Here is a 14,736-nt window from a genome sequence, read left to right as displayed (position 1 = left end):
GATGGTCAATCGTGATTGGTTAATTAATTTCTTGCCAACTAAAACTTGATAATGGTGGGTTGTGAGCACATGGTTTTGAGAGTCGTGCTCATGGCAATTAAGGACCGGTTCGCGAGCTACTGTTGTGAAACATTAACCGTGCCAACCACAAGCCAGCGTGGGCAACGGCTTTACCTTTTGTATAACATGATTCATTGCGGAGCACCAGACTGAGAAGTGGCGGAAATAAGCCCACGGGGGTCGCTGGGGAGTCCATGCCTTGTTTTATAAGGGGGTGATTATGATCCAGGAATGGTGCACTGTGGTGAGTTGTGTTATGCAGAGGGTATTGTCACAGCCTCTATTCGGGTACTTACCAGTACCGCGACGCATGGTAGACATGATGTTGAGGCTGTGTCTTGTGGGTACAGTGGTACACCTCTGGCCAGAGTAAAACTATTCGAATAGCCGTGCCCGCGGTTATGGGCGAGTTGAGCAATGTTTTTCGTGATTAGTCCCACACCTCTCACCATAACTATAGATGTTATAACTGGTAATAATTTGCTTAGCTCCTGGTTTGGAGTTAGATCTGTACAGCCGGGTATGGTTGTTCAGGATGGTTGGGCCTGTGCAGCATGGGTGTGCTGTTCAGTGTTGATTAAAATTCCTGATTAATTACTCCACTGTTTTACTTCTCTTAAATGTTTTGCTAAATGCTGCTTTTGCAAATGAGCCAATATTATGCCATCCTTTGGTATCCTTGTGCACTTGCATATTTGCTGTGTGGCTTGCTGAGTATGTCATATGCTCACCTTGCAATAATCAATCAACCTCAGTTGAAGAAAAAGAATCCAGAAGGAGAAGACGTTTGGCTTATACCCCAGTTGAGCTGCCTGTGGGAGTGGAGCCGGAGCTTCGCTAGATTTTATTTTCCGCTGCAGTTTTCTTCATGATGAGGACTAAGTGCCTCATAAGTAAGTATTTATCGTTTTAGTTAATTTGATGAATCTGTATATTAAATTGTCAGTTTGTGTACCTCGGCTGATTCCTGGACGAGGATTTTATGCACAAATAAGTTCGGAAATTACTAGTGAATTTCCGGGCGTGACATTACAGCATGTTGATTAAGGAGTATAGAGGAAAATGAAAATCCTACTCTTCAAAAAGGGGGAGGACGGACTCCCCCAAGTCACCGACTTCCTCCATCGTGTCCTTACGCGCGTCATCAGTGGCCCCCCGATCCAAAGTCTCTTTAAGGTCTAAGTCGGGATGCGCCAGCCTCATACACGCAAGAACATGGCACGCCCCGATGTAGATGCCGTTAGACGTCTCCTCACCAATCCTGGCCGCGTGGCTGGAGGGGATCACCTCCATTGCCTTAGCCAGCTCCACGAGCGACGACATCAACGACCACTCGTTAGGATGCGCCAGGATCGAAGTCGTGACGCCGCACTCCCCGGCGAGTTGGTGCAGGCCGGTGAACGATGTCCGCAGCGAACCTCGGATAGCTGTCAGATGGCCCTCGAGCTCTGACATCCAGTGCTCGAGTCCGCGCCGCTGCGTCTCGTTTCCAGCTACCAGCCCCTTAATCTTTTGGAGGTCCTCGCGGGCCTCCGCCAGATCACGCGCCAGCTGATCGGCACGCTGGTTTGCCGACGACGCCGCCGCCCTGGCCTCCTCGATCTCGCGGCCCACGCCGTGGGCGCCCGCTTGAAGGATGCTCTCCATCTCAGCCTGGAGCTCCCCCCAAGTGAGGGCGTCGGGGGACGGAGGCCGGACGGGCATGAGGCGGGCGATAGGACTACGTGGCGCCGCCTCCTGGTCCTAGTAACGGCCACGACTTCCGTCGAGGTCGCCGCAGGGGACGCACTAGAAGCAGCATCAGCCCCACTATGCGCCGCTTTCGCACGCGCCATCTTGTCTCCATGAGGCTAGGTGATCAAAACTTTGAGAATATAAAAACCTCAAAAGCATTTACTTACTTCTCGCCGATCGTCACCAACCTTTGCTTTCGCTGAGGCGGTGGAGACGCACCCGAGTCCTGAGTAAAATGATATGATGTGAGGTTAAGTCGTTCCGACTACGCACTCAAGGACGAAAGAGAAGCTTATCGCTGGGCTCGTCGCCTTCCGGTGGGACCCGAGCACGGAGGAGAACTTCCTCTCCCTCTTCGGAACATTGCTACCACTTGTGGTGGCAGCAACAACGTCTGATGCCTCCTTGGCGACGCCCTCCTTCAACGACGTCGCCGCCTGGTGATCCACAAGTGGTCTGATGGCGTCTGTTAGAGGGAGAGCCTGCACAACATGAAGTCACGACGTGATCTCGAGAAGAAAGATGTAAAGGAATCATCGAGTACACTCACGTTAATTGCAGTGGCGCGTTCAGCCGAGTCCGTGTCGCAGAGTGAGACAGGAATGCCGTTCGCCTCCGAAGGTGCGCTCATCATTATCTGGCCGACACGGCACCCCACAGTGTCACTATCCAGACCTGTAAATCGAGAACGAGAACTCGATAAGTCAGAAGAAACAGATACAGTTGGAACAAAAATAGAAATGCGAGGATAAATACCCCAAGGAGAGACCCGGGTCACGTCATCTGGCCTAGAGTAATTGAAGGCCGGATGGGTGTAGGCCTGTAGCGGTTGAATCTGCCGAACTACGAAGTCGGCAGCGACTTCATATCCCGACAACCCCCATTTTCGGAGATCATCAATGATGTCGATAATGGATTGGAGGGAGTGAGGGAGTCAGGGCGGGTTTAGCAGTCCACTCTAGGATCTTTTCTGGCTGGTCCTCAGGAATAACAAGGACGGGGTCTGAGTTCTCTATTTGGAGATAGAACCATCTCGTCCGCCACTTGCTACGAGAAGTGGGGCACTAGAAGGGGATGTAACGCGACTTCAGGCCATCCCGAAATCGGAATCCGACGCATCCAGATACCCTGTTGGATTCCATCCAACGCAGCCCGTAATAAAAACGGAAGAGGTCAAGGAAAGGCACTACCCCAATGTAGGCCTCGCAAAGATGAGAGAAGATGCTCAGAAAGGCGATGAAGTTGGGGTTCAGGTGAAGCAAAGAAAGGCCGTAGAAATTCAAGACAAGAAGAAGAAACTTGGAAGGCGGAGGAAGAAAACCGCAAGAAACATAATCTTCGACTACAACCATGCGGCCCAAGATGGGTTCAGGTTCTGTACGTCCAGCCTCCCTCTGCATGGTCCCGTGACCGGGGAGGGCACCGTCGTCCTGCAGCTTCTTCATGGACGTGGTGTTCGAGGAAGACTTCTCAAGGTCCATCACCGTCGGAGGATCGCCGGAGAACAGGATGAAGGAAGTGAGCTAGGGTTTTTCTTTTGCGGGGAGTGGAGAGGACAAGGAGCGCTAGAACGCAGGAGAGTTTTCTGGCAAACGGACTTCAAATGGATCCCCAAAATCCCTTTAAATAAACACGCTTCTGATGGTGCGTATTCGAAGGAAAGGAGAGAGATTGCCGCCGGAAAATTCTGGGTCCGTTGCGTGCGGTAGTTGTGCGGTAGTTTTTCAGACTTCAATTTAAATTCACTCATGACCATTGAACTTCACGCGGTGTTGTCGATGGCTCTTTGTCTCTATGGTTTTCACACCGAGATCGACTAGATGAGAGCGACAACAATTCCGACATCAGAAGCCACGATCGATAACATGAGCTCATTTAAGCAGAAGTCGGGGGCTACTGTCAGGGTTACGGATAAGGTATACCCTCTATCCTTGGATGTGCGTTGTATATTGATACGGTATACCCGCGCGTATACGGATAGTTTCCGTATACATTAAGGAAATCTATCACGTGATAGGGATGGTGTCTACGAATGGAAGGAGTTCTACTCGGACAAGACTGGGTCTTCACCATATCGTGAGGGGTCCGTTATCTCCGAGTCCTACTTGGAGATAAACTGACCCGCGGTATATAAGGGACCCCCTGGGCAAGACCTAAGGCATAGAATATCACCGCCAACACACCCACCACAGCCTACGGAGCCGGAGCGTGCAGGAGCCAAGTCGCCGGGAGATCTAGTCGGACCAACTCGACTACGGTCTCGTCGGTATCATCGAGTTCTGCTATTCCCTTTGTAATCTGTGGTTTCCATCATTTAATCCCATACCAACTGGATTAGGGTTATTACCTACCAAGAGGCCTGAACCAGTATAGTCTTTATCTTTTGTTTGCTTGATGTCATACTACGTCGATCCTCGTACCAACGGACCCCAATAACCTCTATATCCGGTCCACGGGTATCCCCCGTCGACAGATTTGTTGTAATAGGAGGGGCCACATTCCCACCTAGTTTGAGTGTTTTTTTTTATGGATGGAGTATCTTTCTTTCGTCTCTACATCATCGAAGAGATGCTTCTCCGAGATAGTAACATCACACCATTGTTACTTTTAGAGCAATGCTATACTATTAATAAATAGGGGTAATCAAGTAAACACAAACTCAATACTCCCTCTATCACATTTTAAGTGTAATTGTAGGTTTCTATGTCCAATGTTTGATCATCTATCTTATTTGAATTTTTTTTCATTATTAGTATTTTTATTGTTATTACACGATAAAACATGATAATACTTTGTACATGATTTATTTTTAATTTTTTTTATAAATTTTTCAACTAAGACGGACGATCAAACATTGGGCACAGAAACCCACAACTGCGCTTAAAATTGGACGGAAGTAGTTGGTTTCTCTTGCTAAGAGCGAGTACAATAAGATAATATAAGCGGGTTATACATGTTGCCATATCATATTGTGCTTATGTGGAGCAGAGAGGAGGGGGGAGAGAGGAAAAGCGGGCTACAATAAATCATGTGAGAGAGAAATGTGGGAAATGCATTAATGGTATAGTGTGTATCTATAGTTAACTATTGTAATATTAGTCTATTAAGTTAGCTATAGATGATGCGTTAATTTTTGGAGGTAGTAGTTAGCTATATTACTCCCTCCATTATATAATATAAGGCACAACTACTTTTTAAAGTTGTTTCATAATATAAGGCATACATGCATGCATGCCATTAACTAACACCTCTTCTGCACTAAAATATTATTATTTAAATTCTCCACCATGAAGATCTAATTATTTCTTGGTCTTTAAGTTGAGATGGTTGTTAAAGATTATTAAAGATTTGTGGATGATACATACTGAAGAATTCTGGCGACCTTGTGGTCTGTGTCCATATGGTTGTACCTTATATTTTGAAATGGGTGGAGTATTAAACTTTCTCTAATTAATCGTACATTAATAATTAGGGACAATTACTTATTTGATCTCATTTTGAAGCCTAACTACTAAATTGACCTTACTTTTTCTAATTTGCTTATTTGGCCATGCTTTTCAAGAACAAATACCCCCGTCTAACCCTGTTTCCACTGCAATGTTAAGGTTTCTTTTTTTTTCTAAAAAAAGTATAATTATTATTCATAATGACCAAACTACCCTCAAACCCTATCCACACCTAACCCTATCCATTCCCTCCCATCTCTCTCATATTCCGCTTGAGGCGGCGGCGCACAAAGGGGATGAGCCCACGCGGCCACTTGTGGAGGGAGGTAGTGGCGGCTGTGGAGAGGCACGAAGGGACTGGACCCGCGGCAACGCGTGCGCGGCGATGGCGGCGCGCGCGGAGAAAGGAGCGGCGGCGACGGCGACGGCGGCTGCGGAGGCTCGACGATGAGGAGGAGGAGCAACTGCGGCATAGCTTGGGCTGTGGCGGTGTGCAGGCGGTGGATCCGTCGGCGGCTGGAGGTGCGAGCCACAAATACGGCGTTGCCGAGGCATGCGGGCTGTGGATTCAGAGGCGGCGGGTCAGCGACGGCGGCGTGGCGGTGGTCTTAGGGACTTGCGGGTTGGCAACGACGTGTGACCCCGCGCCAACAAGTTCTCCAGCACTGGCTGCCTCTCGCCACCGTCCTCCGCGCCTCTCTCCCGCGTGCTGGCGAGCTCCGGCGCGGCACAGGGCACCGTTCCCTCCCTCTACGCACGCACCGTCACCGCTCGTCCTCTGTGCGCCGGCCTCCTTCCTCCGCGTGCGTGATGCCACCGCCCACCCTCCGCACACCGGCGAGCTCCTTCACCACACAGGGTGATGCTCGTCCTCTGCGCACCGGCCTCCTTGCTCCGCGCGTGTGATGCCGCCGCCCACCCTCCGCACGCCGGCGAGCTCCTTTGCCACAAAGGGCGCCGCTCCCTCCCTCCCCGCGCACCGACCTCCGTCTTCCTCCGTTCAAGTGCCGCCGCCGGGTCGGCAGCGACGATGACAGCGCCGTGGTGAAGAGGATGGGTGGTTCACAAATCCAAAATTTTCTTATATTTTATTTATATTTTTTATAAAATAGAATCAAATAAGCAAGGGAAGAAGGGGCATTTGTTGCTCCAATTAACACCGTTACATGCCCTTAACGGAGTAGGGTCAGATTATATTTTCAATTTTGAAAAGAAGGCTCAAATGAGCAAAGTTGAAAGAAGAGGGTCAAATTGGTAGTTGGGCTGTGTTTAGTTCCCTTCAAACTTCCAACTTTTCCGTCACATCAAATGTTTAGACACATGCATGGAGCATTAAATATGGACAAAAAAACCAATTGCACAGTTTGCATGTAAATTGCGATACGAATCTTTTGAGCCTAATTACGCCATGATTTGACAATGTGGTGCTAGAGTAAACATTTACTGATGACGGATTAATTAGGCTTAATAGATTCGTCTCGCAATTTACAGACATTTGTTTTGTTATTAGTCTACATTTAATACTTGAAATGTGTGTCCGTATACGACAATTTTTTTTACCAAAACAACTAAACACGGCCTTAGTCCTCAAAACAGGATCAAATGCGAAATTGCCCCTAATAATTAATAACTTCTTTTTAACAACATCATCTGTCTTACTGATCGGACAATTGTTCTAGACTGCAGATTAGTCAAAGTAGAATTTTATATTTCAAAGCTCAATCCATAAATCTATATTGCACCTAACATTTAGCATTCCGCCACAAATTTTTCCACATCAAAGCATCCGACATCTGCACCAAAATAAAATACACACAAACTCCAAAAAAGAAAAAAGAAAAAGGAAACATAGTACTTGTGAACTGATGCTCCTTAAAAATCTGGTAGCAGTATAAGATGCCAAACACAGAGCACCATTTGTATCTTATATACTTTGATACGTCAGCTACAAATTATTTTTTTTTATAGTACTTCTCCGTTTCAAAATATAGCAACTGTTAGCTATAATATTTTTTAAATAATAGTTTTTTTTAATAATATGACCTCTATATCCACGAAGGATATATATAGCCAAAACTTAGACTCCACACCTCACACAAACGAAGAAAACTAAAACACAAAAAAGAGAAGCTAGAAGATATAGTTTGCAACTTCATCAATGACTTAAACATTCCGTCACAGCATGACGGCGAAAAGGGAGAATCGGAACTAGTTTGTGTTGCCCATCGCCACACATCTCCACCTCTGCAGATCACAACAACCATATGCTGCAAACTGAATATGCAACAGTTCTCCAAAAGGGAGAGTCGGATATGCTACAGTTCATACTTTGCACTTAAACATTCCTTTCATTCTAAAATATCACAACCATCAGCTACAAATATGGATATACACTCATCCAAATTCATATTTAAAAGTTGTTATATTTTAGAACGACAGGAATATCAACTCACGAGTATAGTATGAAGATCGTTCCCTTCTTTAGAAGACAGAATCCAACATCCCTATCCCTCTGTATAGTATGAAGATCGTTCCCTTCTTTAGAAGACAGAATCCAACATCCCTATCCCTCTGTTTCTTGCATGATATTTTGTTCCCAATCGTTGAAGAATGAAATTCTTTATACACCCAAAAGATGTGACAACCAGATTTTTTTTAATAAAGAAATACCAACTTTTTGTTAAGCGCAGCTACTCAAGAATTGACAGCCCAAATTTGTTGAAATCTTTGTGTGGGTTCTGTTTATTTGTGGATTGGGGGTTATCTTCTGTAGCAACTAGTTACGGCAGGGTATAAACAATTATGTGCATTAGCTTCCTACCGTATGATCTAGAACGAGACATAATAGCGGTCTTGTAAAATGCAGGGAAAATGAATTTCAGTTATTCATTCCCATTGCACACTGTATAACTTGATGAGCTTATGATTGAAGAGGAACCAGGCATTGTTAGCAGTGGCCAAATTGTTCCTTCACTTCTGACAATATTCATCACTCACTGAATCTAACATATTCTATTTTTATGATATTGGTGTTTTGGCATATACATGGGAATAGAAAGTGAGAGGAGGCAAAAAGACACAACACAGGTTTCAGAAGAACGAACAACATTTTTCTTCTCTACAGGTGTTACACTTTATGGATGACCCGCCTGTTTGCAAAATTTCTTACGGGGCTTATTGCAAATTTACATGCACCAATGTTGGAAAACCAACATTTTCTTTCTTCATTTTGTAAAGCCAGGAGGGTAGACTTAATTCATACCAGACAATTTGCTGCTACTTACACTAGTACAACATCAATATCATTATCTACACCTTGTAAGGGCTGTCGCAATTTCGCTTCAAAGTCCTCCAAGTACTCTCTACTGTTGATCTCTGTCAACCTGCATAAACAAAAAAACCAGAAACGATAAAACTTATTGCCTTCTGAAATCATTATGCATAATATCACAAATTTGACATTACCTACTAATTGTTCGATCCTTGGCAAATCCTAGCTCATTGTCCACACACAAGTCAGGATCATCAGTTTTCTGCGACCGTGAAGATCTAGGAGAAATTTTTCGTGCTTCAGCAACTGTCACTATATTCTCAAATAGTTCTATTGGTGCAGCGTCTGCTGTACATAATAACCTTGCTTTGTTCTCGTACATAACCTGAAATGTCATCATTTCCTTGGTGGTTAGAGACGAGATTACTTCTGCCATATTAAACAGAGGTTCTGGTTAACATGAATTCTGTTCTTGTTTATGCTCAAGAATAATTTCTATCTGCAATAAAAAAAATTCTACTCCCGTGACCTGTCCATCCAACATACAAGGCATATGTCATCTTGCACATAAAGCATGTATTAAAAAGGACTAGGTTAACCACAGAATTAGTATCTCTTAAGGGCTATATTAAATGTATGCATGTATGGAATATAAAGTAACGGTGAATATTTACTGGGGGTATGAAGGAAAAAAATGTGTTTGTTTTTTGCGTTGATATATGAGAAAAACCTAATATTTATTGACAAAACTACTCAAAATATATGCTTTGCAATCTTGAACAGAGACACTATTATATAATAAAATCTAGCGAAGAGACCAAGATTCATAAGAAAATTTAGTGCATTAGTACTAAAGAGAAGCAAAGCAAATGTCATCTGTGCTTATAAGGCTATCAGGTTCAAGGTGCTTATTGTCTAGTAGTTCGGAGTCATAACTATAAAAGGTTGTCTAAGCAGTCAGGCCAATGCAAACTTGAACATGAAAATAATAGAGTAAGGAAACAATGATCTTACATCAACCAATGTGACAAACCGATAAGCTGCTGTTCGGTTCTGAGACCCAAACTTAGGAATGCCATCAAGTGCCAAGGTGTGAAACTTTTCTGCATAGTAACAATTTGGCAACAATTATGTTATATCAATAATAGGCATTTGAAAATCCTGATTGAGAAAATGCATTGCACCAGTATACTTACTGAACAGCCCAAAATAATCAGCTGCACCTAAAGGCCTATCACAAAGATCTTCAAATGGGAAATATGCAATCCCATTTGCTCCCAGTGGAACCTGCAACAAATTAAGGTTCAATAATAACACCAAGTTATTTTTTTACTGGAACAAAACTAGCTACTTAAAAATTTTAACTTATAAAAGACCTGCAATTGCCGTCCCATAACAACTTCAACTGTCTGAGGTCTAGGTTCCTCATCTCCAATTAATGTTTGCAACTTCTGTTTAAGAAGTGAGTATTGTTTTCCGATAAAATAGAAACCCTGTTCAGCCTGTTCATGTATCAGATGAAAGATGTCAACAAAGGAAAGGGTTTACAAGAAAATTAAACAGTAATATATTGAAAAGATAGGCAACATACAGAACCCAATTGACGATAGTCTACTGCAGAGCCAATGGGATGTGCAATGCACCTTTCCTGAAATGGTTCACAAAAGTTGAGTCCAGTAAACATGCACAATAAAATTGATTTGACAGTAAAAATTGTGAAACTAACTCATACTTTCAACGTGTCAATGAAAGGTAAGAAAAGGTCTCGCTGCAAACCACCCTCGTAAAGCTGATCCGGAGCACGATTAGACGTTGAAACAAGAATCTGAGAAAAAAATCATCATGCAAGATAATTAATATGAAATGCTAAGGTACTGTTGCAAGTTGCTTAACTGGAATAAGAGAGTGAAAAAAAATCACATACAACGCCTTTGCTGAACAAATGTCTGAATAGCCGGTTCAATATCATAGCATCAGCAACATCAGTTACCTGTACAATGTCTTGAATTTGTTAACAAGACACATACTTATCAATCCAATATTTCGATAAGCATACACATACCATAAACTCATCAAGACATAATATGATGGCCTCATCGGAAATCTCAGCTGCCACCACCTCAAGGGGATCTGAAACACCTTTATGCATCTGTACATAGATGAAAGTCCAATAATATATGCCTGAACTAAAACTGAGAAAGCTAGTTATGCACATTATATCCACATAAGTACCTGAAGACGACTATGTACGTTTAGCATGAAATCGTGAAAGTGAATGCGCTTCTTTCTCCAATTAGCTGGCCTGCCCCCCCCCCCCAAAAAAAAAAAAAAAAAACCAATTTAGTATGAAAAAGTAATTTTGTGTTTCTTTTACCACACAGTGAAATTGTTTTGATGCAAACACTGATATTTCATAAAAAGACGAAAGGAAGACGCATGATGGTTTTTTCCAGGTACTTTCCTTCAAGAGGGAGAAATATGGTTATTTTAATTTAATATTAAATCATCATGATCACTGTAGGCTCCAATCTAGCAAATAGGGCTGCAGAGATTGGACTGGCCAAGATACTACTTGATGTTTCCTACTTATTTCTAAACAACTGCAAAGAAAGAGCCAAAATATTTAAGAGACATGTTTATGTTTACTCCATTTAGTGTTTTTTTATGCTGGAAATCCCATAATGGACAAAGCTCTTGACCAAGGGATTTAGTGCATTTCTTCAAAAGAATGCTGGAATATAATCAAGAAATTCCTATGTGTTATGTAATAAATTTTAATCTTCACTGGTTTTCAATTAATAATCCAAGAGTTTCAGTTCAACCAGGTGTAGCTCATAATTCTCTCATTATCTTAGTGCCTAAGAAGAGTGATTTCAAGCCAATTCATTAGCATAACTCATGTGTTAAGATACTGACAAGGCTTTGAGCTAGTTATTATTGGTTTGGTCGACATGAATTATTTTGAATTCATTAAAACCAGAACTCAAATTTTAGGGATATAAGCAAGTGAAATTTTTATTTGAAAATTTATCGACTCCATATTGGGGAAGTCACATGAATGTCCATTAATAATTATACTAGACAGTGCCAATAGCCTAGACCCTTCATACTAGACAATGTCCAAATGAATAACTCAAGAAAATTCCATAGATAGAGATTTTTTTACTATTTTAGCATTATGTAACAGTACATGAACCACTGATGAAGCTTCTTAAATTCTGTAAAGTAACATACCATCTGTATTTTGAAATTGTTCACCATGTCAATTTTCAGTATGTATCCATTGTATGCTTCTCCATGAATGCAGATCATATATGGATTATAGTGAACAAGTAAAAAGTAGAAAGGCATACTTGTTTACTTGTTTCTTTATGCAGTTCTCTATATGATTAAATATGGAAATAGGTCATTGAGGACTGCATAATTGCCATGCAAATCCTGTATGAGCTATTTTGCACCAGAGTTTTCATTTCATCGAAGAGCATTACACATACTTGCACACTGATGAATTACTAATAAGCAAGCAATCTATGGACAAGTTTTATCTATTATCTGCACTATGAAACATAACTGTTTTATCTCAAGTTCTCAACTTCTCAAGGATGCACCAACAAAGCCTACAGATTCTAGGTTGAGGTACTTACAATTGCTCATAGAACAAGTCCATAAGCATTGTCTTCCCAGTACCAACACCTCCATACATATACAGCCCCTGCACCGGAGAATAGGTAGAAGGCTGGGTAATGAGGCGGGACCATAGCCATCTACGCCTGCCAAACATAATAATAAGGTTTAGGACTTAGGAACATTCACTACCAGGTAAACAATGAGAACTCCGTGTTTTCTAACTGCATTTACCTTCCAGATTTCTCAGATGACTGGTATCTGTCCAGTTGGCAAGCTTCTTCATTCTCAACCAGCTCCTCATAGAGCCTTTGTAAATGTTGAATAGTATCAATCTGTATAATGAGGAAAAATGGCAAGAAAAATCTTACACCAAACATTAAAGGAAAATAGACAAGAAGAAAGGAAACATTCAGGAGCGGTGCAACAACCTGAAAGTTATCACCATCCACAAGCTCCCCTGATGCTATTCTCCTTTCATATTCCACCATCGGACCACCTCTTGCAACATCTGACACAAATTGGGAAAGAAAATATGTTGAATGAAATGCCGCTACCAGAATACAAATGAGTGCAAGAATGTACCTTTGATTGAATCAGCTGCCACAGTGGAAAAGCTGGACCTCAGTATTTCCACACTTGGGCTCACATATCTGCCAATTTCTCTATTACAACATAATGTGCTCATTGAACTGGAAGCTGAACTGCACAGCACTAGAGCATTCTGCTGCTTGATCAATCTATTCGTTGATGAGTGTCTCTCTGCATGGAGCTGGCCGAATCGCCGGAGCTGGCGAAGCGACCGAACTACTGATCTCATATTCCTTTATTTGTTTTACTTTCTAGGGAAAGCTCAGCAAGTATTTTCTTGAAGCTACAAACATAGCAAAACAAGAACACATTAAAGAAACCATAATGAGGACATCTCCAAGAATATGACAGTACTGACCATGTGATGAAACACACATGATTCGTGCAGTAGCATAAACAGGGAAACCTCAAAGCAAACAAATAAAGTAAAGAAAAATGGGGGAGGGAGCATGTGCTTTGGAATCTGTAAGCATGTAAGGCTACTAGAAAAGTGATGGTAGGAACGAGTGGCCAATAATGAAATGAGACAGCACCACTACACATGAGCTAGCCTCCAATACCCACCAATCAAATTCAATTAATAAAAAAAAAGTGAGCCTAAACTTTACTTGGAGATTCATCACATATCCTTTGATCGAGCAACAAAATTGACAGAAACATGGAATATTTTGCCCTAAGTCGCCAAATCGAAAGCGGGATATCAACAAATTTTAGGACAGCGAGCTGAGGTTAGAAGCTCCAAGGTTATCGGAATACTACTATCAGCCACGATTTTCCGATGGCGGACAAGACAACCGGGCGCGTCTCAAGATTGGAGCTTTTCCGCGGCTCGAAATCTCTGGTCGAAGCAAAACCAATTTGAATCCGCATGCTCCAAGTCCCAATATAGCAAAAGAAGAACAAAGATCGAGGAATTCCATATGGTCCATAAATTTGGGAGCGGACGAGGTGACCAAGAACACCCAGGAAAACAGGATTCTTCTTCCCAATAAGCAAAAGCAGCGAATTCCAACGAAAGACGCAGCCACCGTCCTCACCTGAGCCGGAAATCCCGGACGCGGAAGAGAAGATTCCCAGCGGCGGCGGCGGCGGCCTTGCTGGATCCTGCCGCCGCGCGATTCTCTACGGGAGGCGAACCGGCGCCGGAGCCGCACCGCCGCAGCGTCCACCTGTCCAGCGGCGGCGAGGGTGGACCAAGAAACAGAGCAAGCAAATTTCCTAATCGAATCCGAATAAAAAGGATGTGAGAAAGGAAAAAAAAATCGAACATGCAGCGAACCAAGACGGCTTATAGGAATATACACACCGGATTAAAGGATGAGAAAAAGGGGAGAGACCGAATCAAACTCTCCAAACCGCGGAGCCGAAACCGCGACTCCTCCCTACGTCGCCCTCGACAGCGACGCCGCCGCCGCCGATCCCGATTAGAGGCTGGATTGCAAACAGGGAGGGGAGGAGCAGGTGAGTTTGGGAACGGGAAATGCGGGCGCCGGGACTGGATTTGCGGCCGAGGAAACGGGAATGGGAGGAGGCGTGGTGAGGTGGAATGAAGGTGGAGGGAGGTTGATGACGCTTGCACGCTGGGTCTCTCTCTCCTGATGACGACGATGAGGATGCGCTGGGTTTGTTGGGGTGGGATTTTCTGTGGCAGAGGAGAGCAGTATGTTAACTTGATACCAAGATACGGATAGGCGGATACAGGAATACGTCTATATATATATATATATATATATATATATATATATATATATATATATATATATATATATATATATATATATATATATATATATATATATATATATATATATATATATATATATATATATATATATATATATATATATATATATATATATATATATATATATATATATATATATATATATATATATATATATATATATATATATATATATATATATATATATATTTAAAAAATAAAAGATACAAAGCGAAACATAATGGATAAGCGTTGTTTGCATTCATAGTCTGCGATGTGGCTGGAAG

The 14,736-nt window shown here is 42.7% G+C and overlaps 1 protein-coding gene across 2 annotated transcripts; it reads right to left on the bottom strand.

Annotated features, from left to right (window-relative positions):
* Window positions 1-8,237: 8,237 nt before the first annotated feature.
* Window positions 8,238-14,243, bottom strand: LOC4345118 (uncharacterized). 2 transcript variants are annotated; one of them, XM_015795354.3, is made up of 16 exons: window positions 14,033-14,243; window positions 13,764-13,944; window positions 12,721-13,009; window positions 12,567-12,646; window positions 12,370-12,470; window positions 12,156-12,281; window positions 10,744-10,813; window positions 10,574-10,660; window positions 10,436-10,501; window positions 10,244-10,336; window positions 10,103-10,159; window positions 9,888-10,013; window positions 9,708-9,798; window positions 9,526-9,614; window positions 8,706-8,896; window positions 8,238-8,623 (listed from the first exon to the last, which is right to left on the bottom strand). In XM_015795354.3, exons 3-16 carry the CDS (start codon window positions 12,953-12,955, stop codon window positions 8,521-8,523), a joined length of 1,515 nt encoding a protein of 504 aa, XP_015650840.1. In that variant the 5' UTR covers window positions 12,956-13,009; window positions 13,764-13,944; window positions 14,033-14,243; the 3' UTR covers window positions 8,238-8,520. The 2 variants fall into 2 exon arrangements, with proteins under 2 accessions (XP_015650840.1, XP_015650841.1); XM_015795355.3 differs by having other exon boundaries at window positions 14,064-14,243.
* Window positions 14,244-14,736: the final 493 nt, after the last annotated feature.

The sequence above is a fragment of the Oryza sativa genome, chromosome 8, assembly GCF_034140825.1.
Source record: "Oryza sativa Japonica Group chromosome 8, ASM3414082v1".
NCBI lineage: Eukaryota > Viridiplantae > Streptophyta > Magnoliopsida > Poales > Poaceae > Oryza > Oryza sativa.
Note: the sequence above shows the minus strand (reverse complement) of the source record. Positions and strands in the feature narration are given on the sequence as shown.

Bases quoted from the DNA above. Each gene is read 5' to 3' on its own strand.
- LOC4345118 (XM_015795354.3), bottom strand. From the start codon at position 12,955: ATGAGATCAGTAGTTCGGTCGCTTCGCCAGCTCCGGCGATTCGGCCAG. The intron at 12,647-12,720 runs GTACATTCTTGC...AATTTGTGTCAG, and splicing joins GGCAGCTGATTCAATCAAAG to ATGTTGCAAGAGGTGGTCCG. The intron at 8,624-8,705 runs GTAATGTCAAAT...TTGTTTATGCAG, and splicing joins AAGGATCGAACAATTAGTAG to GTTGACAGAGATCAACAGTA.